General features: G+C 32.9%; 1 protein-coding gene across 3 annotated transcripts; it reads left to right on the forward strand.

Annotated features, from left to right (window-relative positions):
• The first annotated feature begins 9,826 nt into the window (after positions 1–9,826).
• On the forward strand, positions 9,827–12,944 carry LOC130986902 (protein LIGHT-DEPENDENT SHORT HYPOCOTYLS 10-like). Of its 3 annotated transcripts, none has more exons than XR_009089475.1 (3): positions 9,829–10,606; positions 12,512–12,561; positions 12,660–12,944. XR_009089475.1 is itself a non-coding variant. In XM_057910443.1 (2 exons), the coding sequence occupies exon 1, from the start codon at positions 10,029–10,031 to the stop codon at positions 10,578–10,580; it is 552 nt and encodes a 183-aa protein (XP_057766426.1). In that variant the 5' UTR covers positions 9,827–10,028; the 3' UTR covers positions 10,581–10,606; positions 12,660–12,944. The 3 variants fall into 3 exon arrangements, 1 of the variants encoding a protein (XP_057766426.1); XR_009089474.1 differs by having other exon boundaries at positions 12,512–12,557; XM_057910443.1 differs by lacking the exon at positions 12,512–12,561 and having other exon boundaries at positions 9,827–10,606.
• The last annotated feature ends 1,168 nt before the right edge of the window (positions 12,945–14,112 follow it).

Below are 14,112 nucleotides of genomic sequence, written 5' to 3' on the forward strand. Positions count from 1 at the left end.
TATTTTGGGGCACTACACTTTGACTACTTATATGCTCTTATGAAACTACATTTTATAAGCTCCAAGAGCTTATAAGCTCTCCAAACTAAGTTCAGCCAAACACCCTAAATATCACAAATCCACAAATTCACCAAATTCTAATAAGTTAAAAGCTCTATTTTAGCCAAAGTTCCAGACCCACTTTATGTCTCTAATGACACCCATCTCCCCAACCTTAAAACTTTTATAGAAGATAAACAATAAGATTCTTGAATTTAGTTTTAAAAGGAATCCCCTTCTCCAATCATGGATCATCCTAAAACAAAATAGACAACATATTTCCTAATGTAAAAGAAATATTTCGGCAAAAGATCTTACCCTCAACCTATTTTGAAAGATTTTTCAGATCCCTCTACCCTATAGAATCCAAATTCACATTAGTCGGGTCTTATAACCATCAGAGACAACCCCATATCTAGATATAAGAACCCTCACCCAAAGAGCATTTTGATTCTTAGCGAATCTCCAAAACCATTTGCAAAGAAGAGCCAAATTAAAAGTTATTCAATCTTTGGCCTCGAGACTGCCATCAGATTTGCTACATCATACTCTATTCTAACTAACCTAAGCAATTCTTTTTACTACTTTGCTTTCCCACCCTTTCCTCTCCCAAGAGTTCTCGCTGCATTCTTGTCAAAGTTTTGATAACATACATAGGGGCTTTGAAGAAAAAAAAGTAGCTGACAAGTCCGAATTCAAGAGAATAGTTCTTCCTCCTAAAGAAAGAGCTCTCTTTTCCCACCCTGATAACTTCTTACGGAATTTCTCAATCACGACTTTCAAAGTTCCCTTTTTCCTATGATTAGCACCAATAAGAAGGCCCAACTAGCTAAAAGAAAAACTTTCAATATTGCATCCAATGATATCAATAAAGAAGGTAATATGAAGATTGTCCTCGTGAATGATATGGATAGAGCTTTTCATAAAATTAACTCTAAGCCCAGAGGAGATTTCAAACAGTATGAGAATACTTTTGATAACCTTAACATTATTTGGTCCTACGGTACTACCATAAGCTTGGATACTACAAGAACCCAACCCTATATATATATATATATATATGGGAGGGCTACGGTAAAAACACTTCTTAAAATATAAATATAAATGTTTTTTAATATACGAATTTTATCCAACAGGGTTACGAATTCATCAAACATGGTTACGAATTGTGAAAAATAATTTTTTGTTACCTTTGGGATTCGAACCCAGGACCACGAATTCATCCAACAGGGTTACGAATCAACCGTAGATCTTGATGATCTAAGGGCTGAAAATCATTTATATTTTATACACTTAAGAGTGTTTTTATTCTAGCCCTCCCCTATATATATATATATATATACATATATATATATATATATATATATATATATATATTGAGTTTATTGAAGCTCACATATTTTTGATGCATAAGTTTGCACACAAAATGCATTGCATTTTGCGATTGATCATATATTTTTTTTCGTTGACCCTCCACCCACCACCCCCGATCAAATTTTTAGTTTTTTTGGCGTTTTGTGTGAAAAGTTATGCATAGTACATTTAGCGTTGAAAAAAAAAGATATTCGACTGGGGGTGGGGAAGGAGGGGTGGCGAGAAATACTCGATCGTTGCAAAATGCAATGTATTTTGTGTGTAATGTTATGCATTTTTGTGTGCAATTTTATGCATCAAAAACATGCTAGCTTCCAAAATTCCAAAAAAATATATAACAAAAGAAACAATATACTCACATGGCCATTTGAAGAAGAAAACACAATATTTGGCCACTAATTGAAAAAACACAAAACCTGACCATTTTTTAGGTTTTAGAACTATTTTTCCCTTAATTAAGGCGGACCAGATTCGGGTTGGATTCGGGTTTGCGCACGGGTTAGGCACACATAACATTATTAGTGTCATCAGTGTGATACATTCAGTGTTGTACGAATGGTACTTATGGTCATATTAGTGTCATACGAATGGTATTTATGATCATATTAGTGCCATTAGTGTCATATACTTATTTTTATTTTTTGCTTGGCACATATGACACTAATAGTGCCATATGTGCCTAACCCATGCGCAAACCCGAATTCGATCCGAATCCGGTCCGCTCTAATTAAAGGGGAAACAGTTTTTACACGTAATAAATGGTCAGATTTTGTGTTTTTTCAATTAGTGGTCAAATATTGTGTTTCCTTCTTCAAAATGGCTATTTCAAAAACGCTCTCTTAAAAAATAGTATCTTTGTTCAATATCCAAAATTTTTATTCTTATTTTACCCTTGCGCAGATTGTCTGTTGAAAACCCTCGGTCATGTGTCACATTCTTGGTGCGTCACACAAACAAAATGTGTGGTCCAAAATTGGTACTACATACTACCTAAGGCTTGGGTACTACATGATCTTATTCCTATAAATATAAGAATTATTATTAAATTAAGATTTTATAAAAAAGAGAAAATAGACCTATATATATAAGAAGATCAAATGATAATGGTCAAATGTGGTGAGAAATGCAAACGAAATTTAAAAGTTAGAATTTTAAATCCTATAGCTAATATTTGCTTAGAGGGGCCAAAAATTTACGTGGGTTCGAATCTTAGAGGTGCGAAAATCTTATGCAATATTATATATTAACTTATTCATTATTTTCATTTCTCACGAAAAATTATACTCCCCCTATCCACGTAAAGATGCCCTATTTACCCCATTTTTTGTCCACAAAAAAGTGTCATGTTTACTTTTTTGTACATTCATACCTTTTATTTTTTTACTTATTTGCAACTTATGCTATTAATGAATTCACTGTTTTATTTAACCCATGTAATTAGCACTACCCCTACTCTAACTTTTACTCCACTCAAAATAACTTTATAAGTTTTGTTAATACCTGTGTCGATACTCAAATTGGCACTTTTTTATGGATGGAGGGAGTAAGATTTTGACTATAACCTAATTCTATATATATATATGGTGGATCAAGAAACGGGCGGGGTTTTAGCTTCTATCAAGCATTTCATTTTTTTATTCTCATAAGATCATTACCTTGATAATATTTCGTGCGAATAGTTGCGCAAAAGTCTTTCGTCACAATCAAATTATATAAAAACTATATTTTTGAAATCTCGATTCAACTCAAAATTTTAAAATACTGCTCCTACATACCAAAGGTATTTACTGTGTCCGCCCTCTATATATATATATAGGGAGTTATATGGCCAACTCTTTTTTTTTCTTCTTTATTTTTTTTAAAAAATGATCAATAATATTTTTTTATTTATTTTTCTAATGGCTTGAACCTCTATTAATTAAAAGAGAAATGTATTACTCCTTTTGTCCCATCTATCTTGCCACATTTCCTTATTTGACAAAAGTTTTATCCTTTATTCACCTTTATATTTTTTCACCTACACACAAAACGCTATTTTCATAATTTCCGTACCAAAAAAAAGGTCTTAAGATAGTCGAGACAGAGGGAATATTAATTAAAGGGCAAATAACGTCAAAATCCACCAAGTTTGAGCGAGTTCTTATTTTTCAATGATTTTCGAGTTTCTTGTAAAAATTCATAGTCGTGCAATCGATTTTTAATTTTCCCTTAATGTCATTTTTTGGCCATAAAATTGATGATTTGTAACTTTTGTGTCATACTTATGCTGAGTAGATTAAATTAGGATTAAACGTCGTCGTATTGAGATTGAATTAATTAGGGCAAATAGTGTCAAAATCCACCAAGTTTTAGCGAGTTCTTGTTTTTCCCATGACTTCGAATTTCTTAAGCTCATGTTGAAGCTCTTGCACCAAAGTCTTCAAATCGAAATCATCTTCTCCACAATCCATTTCAGTGTTTGGTTTTTCCTTCATTTTGTTGTTATTGAGAAGCTCTAATCCGAACGCTCTGAAGCACGAGGACATGTATGAAATCAACGCTCTGAATTTTTCTTTGTATGCGAAATTCGAATCACAACTAGGAGCCCATGGCCACAGAGTATTCGCGCGTCGGGATGAATGTGAGGTAGACATGGGAACTCAAGATTCGCATTCAAGAATTTTTTGGAATTGAAAATAAAAACCCTAATTTAAAGAAAAGTTGTCCAATTTTTAATTTAATCCACGAATTTACCCCAAATTACGATGTTTAAGTATGAATTAAACGATGTCACTGTGCTCGTCGGACGATGTTGCTTACGTGTAATTTTCGATTGCCAAGTAAGCATTAATTTGAAAAAAAATTCAATGTAAGGGAAAATTAAAAATCGAGTACAATTTTTTGTAAGTTTTTACAAAAAATTCAAAAATTATGAGAAAAATAAGACACTCACTCAAATTTGGTGAATTTTGACGTTATTTAATCTTAATTAAATTTTCATTATATATACGTGGGAAGTTAGATGGCCAACTTATAAGCTAATGGTTGCTTGTCTTTTAGCAACATGGCTCCTGGCTTCGTATGCTATTTTGTCAATAACAACATAACTTTTTTTTTTTGAGGGATATAACAACATAACTAACAAATCTAATACTGAAAAACAGCCGTTACTGAAGAAGTTGCACTTTATCTAATGAACAAAATTATATATCTTGACATCTACTGACCGTTTAATTCTTGAAAAAGTAGTTGATAGTCTGCAGATATGTGTGTATCAGACCATTAATGGGGGAAAATATATTTGATTAAAATAAAAAATCTAAATGATCTTGACTTTGGAGAAATTTTACAATTAACATTATTTTGGTGTATCATTAATGGGGGAAAATATATTTAATTAAAATAAAAAATCTAAATGATCTTGACTTTGGAGAAATTTTACAATTAACATTATTTTGGTGTATAAGCAAATATGAGTAGATTCTAAAAATGATCACTAGTAAAAATAAAAAATTTAAAAATTAACCACACTTATCATTTTATCTTTCATATAAAAAAACTTCAATATTATTCACTTATTTTTTTAGTTATAAATTCGTGCTTAGGAGCTACAATTCACAACCAATAATATTTTTAGTTGTGTGTGTGTTGGCCTAGTGGTAGGGGGTTAATGCCCAATACCTAAGATCTTGGGTTCGAGTGCTCCGTTGTGTGGTTTTTGAATTTCTTTATTTACTTATGTAATTTATCAATATATATATATATATATATATATATATATATATATAGGTTAATTGCATCAAAATACACGAACTTTTGTCACTTTTTCATTCTGCACATGACTTTTGAAATTTACAATTTTAATCATGAACTTTGCAATGGTTTCAATTTTTTCTTAAAATTGCATTTCCCCCAATTTGATGCTGATGTGGATTGTATGTGGCAGCCGGAAGTGTGCCACTTATTTCACGGTCCGACACATGAAACAACATACTTTTTTTAGGGGCAAACGACGTCGTTTTGTCTCAATTGATGAAATTAGGTTAAATTTCAAACTTAAATCCACTCTCAAATGCGATCTGCCACACCCTATCTCCTTTCTTCATCCTCCCATTTCCTTCTGATGAGAGAGAATGCGAAGAACAGCTGCTCCGATGCGGGAATAACAAGAGGTCTGATGGCGGTAATGTTGGATTTGAGAGCTTCTCCAACGATGGTCATGGGATCCGCCACCAGCTGTAATCAGAGAGCAACAATGGTGGTAGGTGGCGATGCTCAGAAAGGGAGATGACTATAGCGAGGCTGGTTAGGAGGGTTTCGGTGAGCAGTCGGGTTGGGCGTTTGGGACGGCAGCTGCGTTTTGTGCTGTTGACCTGGCAATCGGCCCAAAATCCAAAGTGGGATTTTGGGCGGCAGCTGAGTTAGAGAGGAGAGAGGCGGGGATTGGAGGCGGCACCATTCGAGGAGATTGGAAAGAGAAAGAGATAGTTGGGGGGATCGATGTATGCAATTAATGGAAAAGAAATAGATGGAAAGAATTGAGAGATTGTATCAGACGACATGAGATTCAATTGTAAAACATGATTTGTCCTTGAATTTGTGGCGAAAATGGCGGAAATCGCCTAATTTCCTGGAGCCATAAAAGTTACAAATGTAAAAAATGAGAATTAACCTAATTTGAGGGATTTACTTTGGAATTAAAAGCGAAACGCCGTCGTTTCTCATCAAAACATTGTAGTTTAGATAACCACTCTCAAAACGACATCATTTTGTATTGCCACGTCGATTTAACTATTGACATGTGTTACATACACGTGGCATCTACAATGACATGTCAGCTTTCCGGCCGCTGGAATTCAATTTTAAGGAAAAATTGAAACATTGCAAAGTTCATGATTAAAATTATAAATTTCAAAAGTCATGTGCAGAATGAAAAAGTAACTAAAGTTCATGTATTTTGGTGCAATTAACCCTATATATACATACACACACACACACACACACACACACACACACACACACACACATATATATATATATATATATATATATATATATATATATATATTTCTAGTTTGTGAATTCGATCTCTTGAATTCACCAATTAGAAATAATGTTGGTTGTGAATTTGAATTTTAAAGCTCAAATTCACAACCAACACAATTGTTAGTTGTGAAATCAAACTTTAAAACTCTAATTTACAACTGAATAACTAATATTGGTTGTGAATTAAAAATGTAAAGCTTCAATTCACAACTAGAATATTACCAACACTATTGTTAGTTGTGAAATCAAACTTTTAAACTTCAATATTTACTACTGAATAACTAGTATATATTGGTTGCGAATTCAAAATGTAAAGCTTAAAAATGTAAAGCAATGTAAAACTTCAATTCACAACTAAAATAGTGCTAGCCGTGAATTCTAATTTTAAACCTTGAATTCACAACTAGATTTAAAGCTTGATTTCAGAACTAGCAATAATGTTGGTTGTGAATTTTTATATATATAAATAGCAAAGTAAATATAAATAAATTCAATTAGAAGGATATAATTAGAATTTATGGAAAAAAATTATAAACACCACTAAACCACCTAAAATTAGTTGATTACCTTGAAACTGCCGACAGTTTAACTCTTTTAAACAAAATAAGCTATTAAATATTCCATAAAATGATAGAACAAACTAATTCAATATTAGCATTATTAAAATGTTTGCATCTTTCGAAAATTAATAGTCTATATTGATTGTGATTTAACCCATGAGCTTTAACATATTAACAATTTATATTTTAGAAAGTAATATTTTACTTAAAATGCGTAACCGCAATTTAAATCTATAATTTTCATTTTTTTTCTAATTTCTAATATTTTAATTATTCAAATTATGTATTTACATTCATTTTCTAAAATTTGATTTGTTAATTATAGCAACTCCTTATTATATAAGTAATACAATATCTATATGTACATGTTATATTTTTCTATAAATTATATTGATTATATGAAAGTATTAGATTAATTTGCAAATAATAAATTTGATATCAAATTTTAATTCTATTAGTTTATATTAATAATTATAAAATATATGCACAACTTACACGAATCACAATTACTGCGCATAGCGCGTGAGGTACACTAGTTTGATGTTTAAAACTCAAATTTACAACCAACAGTAACTTGTGAATTCATCAAATTAATTGGGAATTGAAGAACATTAACAACACAAACTTACCTCCATATTAATTTCACACCACACAACAATTTTTCCTAATTATACACGATTACCAGCAAATTAAACACACACCGATCACTTCTACATTCCTCTCCTCTACAGCACCGATCTATAAACAAAAAATTCAACCATCACCGTTTTCATAGACGCGAAGCGGCAAAAAGTTTGAAATTGCAACGGGGAATCAATTAGAATTGCTTTGTTATGATTAATATAACCAATTAATTTGTTTATTTAATATTACGGATTTGATCATTGGCTCCGATAAATTTGATACGCATGTATATAGGTGTAGGAATGGATGAGCCTTCTCCAGAAACGGCTCCGACTGGAACGCCGCCAGACAGTCCCAGATCTTGCTTATGGACCAGAGGTTGACGAACAGCAGTGTGTGTCGCCGGAATTGTGTAGTCGTCGACATGACCGAGGGATCAGGAGAAGATTAAGCCCACGTTTGGTTGGATGTTTTTAGAGGTTGGAAAGGAAATCAAGTAATTGAATCAATTACTTGTTGTTTGGTTTGGATAATGAGATAATCATTACCCTTACTTGAGGGTAACCCAATCACCCAATTTGTTACCCCTCAAAATAGAGGGGAAACAAAAGAAAGGGAATCCCTTACTAATGTTTCATTTCCATTGTTAAACCAAACACTCAATAAAAGTAATGGTTATTATTACCATTCCACTCCTTTATTTGATTCCATTCCATTTCCATTCCTCTACTTGAACCAAACGACCACTAAGATAAGAGAGATCTTTTTTTTGATCGGGCAAAGTCATGTTAGATGTTAGTAATTAGTTCCCCATCCACTCCAAGAACCACCTTATCTCTCCATTCACCAAAATCCACCTTATATCTCCCCAATCTCCAATTCGCTCCCAAGAGGGATCGAACCCGGGTCATTTCACTTAAGTGAGGACCTGGTGGCCAGTGGGCTAAGCCCCCTGGTTAAGATAAGAGAGATCTAACATGAGAAAAAGAGAGAGAAGAGATATTTTACCGGAGAAAAGAGGGGGACGAGAGGTCAGACTAATTAATTCGGAGCAGGGTTACATTTGTCTTTTAGGGTGCGTTCTCTTTGGTTGTAAATTTATCATGAGAAAATGAGGGATAAACAAAATTTAACCCTTTAAATCATTCATTTCTTTTCTCACAGTTCCTACTTGACCCTTACTCATTCCTCATTTACACTACAAATGAGGGATCCCTCCAAAAATTGTGTGATAATATTATCCCTCCTTTGTAGTGTAAATGAGGAATGAGTAAGGGTCAAGTAGGAAATGTGGAAAAAGAAAGGGAAGATTTAGAGGGTTAAATTTTGTTTATCCTTCATTTTCCCATGATAAATTTACAATCAAAGAGAACGCACCCTTACTGATTAATTTTTAAGATTTTTATGTTACTATACATTTTTAAATTTTACCGTACCAAAATGGATATTTTCATACCAATATACAATAACTATAGAAAACAACAAAGTGATCGCGTGACCAATAGTGTCCCTTAAAAGCCACAAACAAAATAAATCATGCAAGGGTTACTGACGCCTAAATACATGAATTTTAAATCTATTTTGAATTTTTCCACGAATTTTGAAAGTTATTAAAAAACACAAACTTTGACTCATTTATGTGGGATAAAATAAAATGAGCCAAAGTTTGTGTATTTTTGATAATTTTCAAAGTTCATGGAAAAAATAAAATAAGTCAAAGTTCCAATATATTTTTGACAACTTTCAAAATTTGTGGGAAAATTCAAAATGGGCCCAAAGTTTGTGTCGTTAAGCGTCAATAACTTATAAATGAATTTAATTATATTTAGATATTATTTGCAATTCTAATTAAAAAATATATATAAATTTGAAATAAATTAATAAGCTATAGTGAAAATTGTATAATCCAGAATTAACGCGTCTTAATTAAAGCCCCAACAAATCAAATCTTAGTCTAAATCTTAGGGGAGACAGGTTTCAATATTACTTTGAAGTCTAGGAATAAAAGTAGGATTTTATGCTGTCGATCTCACTTTCTCCCTAATTAACTATGGTTTCGTAAACCATATAACCAAGTTAATTGGGGGTTAATTTTTAACCTAATGGCATTTGATAATGATTGCTTTCCGATGATGCTACCCCAATCCAATTAAAATAAAATATAAATATATACACATAAAAAAAGGGCATCATTTTAATTACACTTAGTACCATTAAAGGAAGAAAATAGTGTTGTCAAGGTAGAAACAAAGGGAGAGAGCAAAAGCACTTTCCTTTGGCCCATACCATGTTTCCTCAATAGCCTGTTGATTTGATTACCCACTTGAAAATTTTTCTTCCTCACTATATCTTACATCACATTTCATCAAAATTTCTTCCACCAACAAATATTTGCAAACGAAATCAATGATGTCGAATGATCACGGAGGAGGAGAAGGATCATCGTCATCAGCTGCCACCGCTGCCGATCACGGCCACCAGCTGCAGCCGCCACCGCAGCTCAGCCGGTACGAGTCCCAGAAGCGGCGCGACTGGAACACGTTCGGACAGTACCTGCGGAACCAGCGGCCGCAGGTGGCGCTGTCGCAGTGCAACTACAGCCACGTGTTGGAATTCATGCGCTACCTCGACCAGTTCGGGAAGACTAAGGTCCACATACAAGGATGCATGTTTTTCGGGCAGCCCGAGCCCGCGGGCCCCTGCACCTGCCCCCTGAGGCAGGCATGGGGCAGCTTAGACGCTCTCGTGGGCCGCTTGAGGGCGGCCTACGAGGAGAATGGAGGAGCCCCAGAGACCAACCCGTTTGCCAACGGGGCGATACGGGTCTATCTCCGTGAGGTAAGGGATTCCCAAGCTAAGGCGCGGGGAATCCCTTACAGAAAGAAGAAGAAGAGAAAGAAGCCTAATCACACAGTCAACTCTACTTTTCACTCTATGCAGTCTTCTTCTGGAGTCTAAGTTCCGTCATAGCAAACTTCTCCATGGTGAGTTGCTGATTTTTGTTATTACTTTTATAGATCGTAACATTTCTCGAATATTACTGGACTTATGTCAAAATCGAATTTCGTTATGACTAGCTATATATGGCTATAAATATTTGTAAGGTTACAATATATTATTTGAAGAATTTTAACTTAGGCAAAGTCTGCAGATGCAGAATTTATACTCTTCTTGATGGGAACCCTAAATTTTAAACCCTAATCTGCATGCCCTTTTGCTACTAATTAAGCTTAATATATATAAAAACACATCTTAGTATGCATACATATCTTCAAAACTTGAACACGAAGATGTACGTTCCAAGGAATAGGAACAACGAAGCACGTCAGGGGATTGTTTTTTTTTTTGTTTTATTTATTTATTTATTTATTTTTGTTTTCTGGGATTTGAATTTTTTATAATATATAGGTGTTCACTTTTGTCCAATCTTTTGTCTTTCAAGATTCTGTTTGATATCGTCGTGGAGTTCCCTTCAGTGTGATCTAAATGCTAAGTCATCAATTTTGGAGCACAGCATCTACTTAACTATAAATAATGTATGTGCTAATCAAAATTCCAGCATATACATAATATATGTAGATTATATGATTTGTTTTCTCAATTCAGCAGCCTATAGCTGTTTGCACTTGTTGCTATTGGGCTCAAGCCTATATATGTTGCTTCAAATTTTAATATTTTCGTTCATTATCTTCTGTCACAACCATAGGAATGTCTTTTCTCTTTCTAAAAGTAACATCAATTTTTGTTGTCTCATATCTCTATAAAGATGAGGATGATGAGTCTGTTGCTATGTCATTTCTATTAAACAGTAACTAGTTAATTATGAGCAAGTACTCCTGAGTTGAGCAATTGACATATATGTCTGTTTCTTCTACTTTTGTGCTAACACCCATTTTCGCTTCAAATTTTAAACAACTCTTTTGATAATTTCATTCCAGATCAAATTTGTGTATGAACGTGTACGTTTAGTGTGGGTGGGTGGTGTGTGCGTGCGTGTGTGTGTGTGTGTGTGAGAGAGAGAGAGAGAGAGAGAGAGAGTTTATTTTATTATTATAAATTTAAATTGTTTGACAAATAGGAAATAGGAGTTTGATATGATTCAAAACCAAGACTTGTTGGAAATAAAGTTGTGTTCGAAGATGTAAGGTAGTTGATTTTGTTTGCTATAAGCTTCTCCCATTTTTTTTGTATAATTTACAAATTGTTGAAGTATAATTTTTTTTTTCTCTCGATGAAGGTCTCTATGCCTTTGTATAGTACGGGCCACTCACATACTCTAATGTGACACTTGCAAGTGTATTATTAGACACTACTCTACTAAAATACTTATAAATATCCTCATAAAGTATGTGAGTAGTGATTCATACCATCTGGAGTTCTGGACCTCTCGCACAGAAGTGTGTGTATTTTTCAATTGACTCTCAACATCCACTCAAAATCACAATTATATCAAATACATTCCCAATTACACTAAATGTTGCCGTAATATTCAAAATATGAAGTGCCATTCTTGATCAAATATATTTATTGGGCACATTATTTCTGGAAGTTCTCTAGCTTCAAAAGACCTATATATTCCACTCGTGTTGATCTCATTGGAATTGGAGTAGAATAAAAGAGAGTTGTCTCCTAGCACAACTTCAAATATGATCTCATTTGCCAATACACATTTTACCTAGCTTATGCATGGCAACAATTATATATTAGGGAAAGATATTATATAAATTAGTGTCCTCATACATATATTACATTTTTGTACTTGTGTGTTTCCTTGTTTCCTCATATATTACATTTTTGTACTTGTGTGTCCTCATACATATATTAGTGTTTGTGTGTTGTGTGTTGTGTGTTTCCTTGTTTTATTTATTATTACATTTTTGTTCTTGTAGACATGTAATTGGAGATGCCTGTGCAAGTGACCGTCTAGCTAGAGTGGTAGGTGGGCTAGCTAGTCACTTAATTAGGTTTTAAGAATACATATATATATATTAACATATTTGGTCACAAGTTTAACACTTTTATTTTTGTAATTTGCAGCAATCGTAAAAGTGAAAGAAGAGAAGTTATATGGCTAAAATGATCGATTTCAGATTTCAGCGTTAACTGCAGTTTTCAGCTTATATTGGTAAAGACGAATTGCAGCACCGCGGTATATCAGTTTAAACTACTACTCTTTCTTTACTATAACTGAAAGATTTTTTGTTGGATTTATAGTTGTATTTGTTAGATCTTATATTCGTCAAATATCAGTAATTAAACAGTACTTACATTTATCTGGTTTCTTAATGAATACTTTGATTATATATCATTATTTTAAGTTTTAATTTTTATGCAACATCGAGTATATGATATATATTTAAATATAGCTATATAGCCAATGAAACCTAGCTCAAGTGGCAAAGTTGAGACACCCAAAGATTCTCTTAGAATAAAATCTTCCTTCCGTCCCACGGTTATTATATTGCGATATATATAGGAATAGAATAAAATACTCCTTCCGTCCCATTAATAATATCCCAGTTGCTATATTGAAACGTCCCACTAGTAATATCTCATACATTTTTTAGTAAATAATTAACTATTTAAAATATTATTAATGTTGGGCCCAACACTTAAAATAATTCTTAAATATCTCCCACCAATTTTCTTTATACACTAACTATATTTTTTGTTAAGCTCCGTGTCCAAAAGTAATGGGACGGAGGGAGTAATAATTTATTGAAAAAATCAGTGCGCAATTTGTACAGAAAAATAAATTTCCAGTGACTTAATAATATCACAGTTACTATATTGGAACGTCCCACTAGTAATATAGTATCATACATTTTTTTAGTAAATAATTAACTATTTAAAATATTATTAATGTTGGGTCCAACACTTAAAATAATTCTTAAATATATTACACCAACTTTCTTTATACACTAACTATATTTTTTCTTAAGCTCCGTGTCCAAAAGTAATAGGACGAAGGGAGTAATAATTTATTGAAAAAACCAGTGCACAATTTGTACATAAAAATAAATTTCCAATGACTAAGAACCCATGTTGTCACACGGGGTCGGATAGAATAATAATACGCAACAAACATGCATAAAATAATAAACCAACAAATATAATATTAGTACTCAGTTCGTTGATAAAACTAAAATTCACAACTCGAATAAGTTGGTTGTGAATTCGAGTTTTAAAAGCTGGAATTCACAATTATGAGTAGTCTTGATTGTGAATTTGAATTTTAATACTAGAATTCACAACTCAAAATAGTATTAATTGTGAATCCGAGTTTTAAAATTTTTATTCACAATTCAGAATAGTCTTGGTTGTGAATTTTAGTTTTAAAATTAGAATTCACAACTCGAGATAGTCTTAATTATGAATTCAAATTTTAAAATTAGAATTCATAACTCAAAATAATCTCGGTTGTGAATTTGATTTTTAAGGGGTTAAGGTAAAACCTCCTGGGAAGACCATAAGAGTTCCACTTCAAAAA

Source organism: Salvia miltiorrhiza, chromosome 5, assembly GCF_028751815.1.
Source record: "Salvia miltiorrhiza cultivar Shanhuang (shh) chromosome 5, IMPLAD_Smil_shh, whole genome shotgun sequence".
Taxonomy (NCBI): Eukaryota; Viridiplantae; Streptophyta; class Magnoliopsida; order Lamiales; family Lamiaceae; genus Salvia; species Salvia miltiorrhiza.

Coding starts and splice junctions, on each gene's coding strand:
- LOC130986902 (XM_057910443.1), top strand. CDS start 10,029: ATGATGTCGAATGATCACGGAGGAGGAGAAGGATCATCGTCATCAGCT.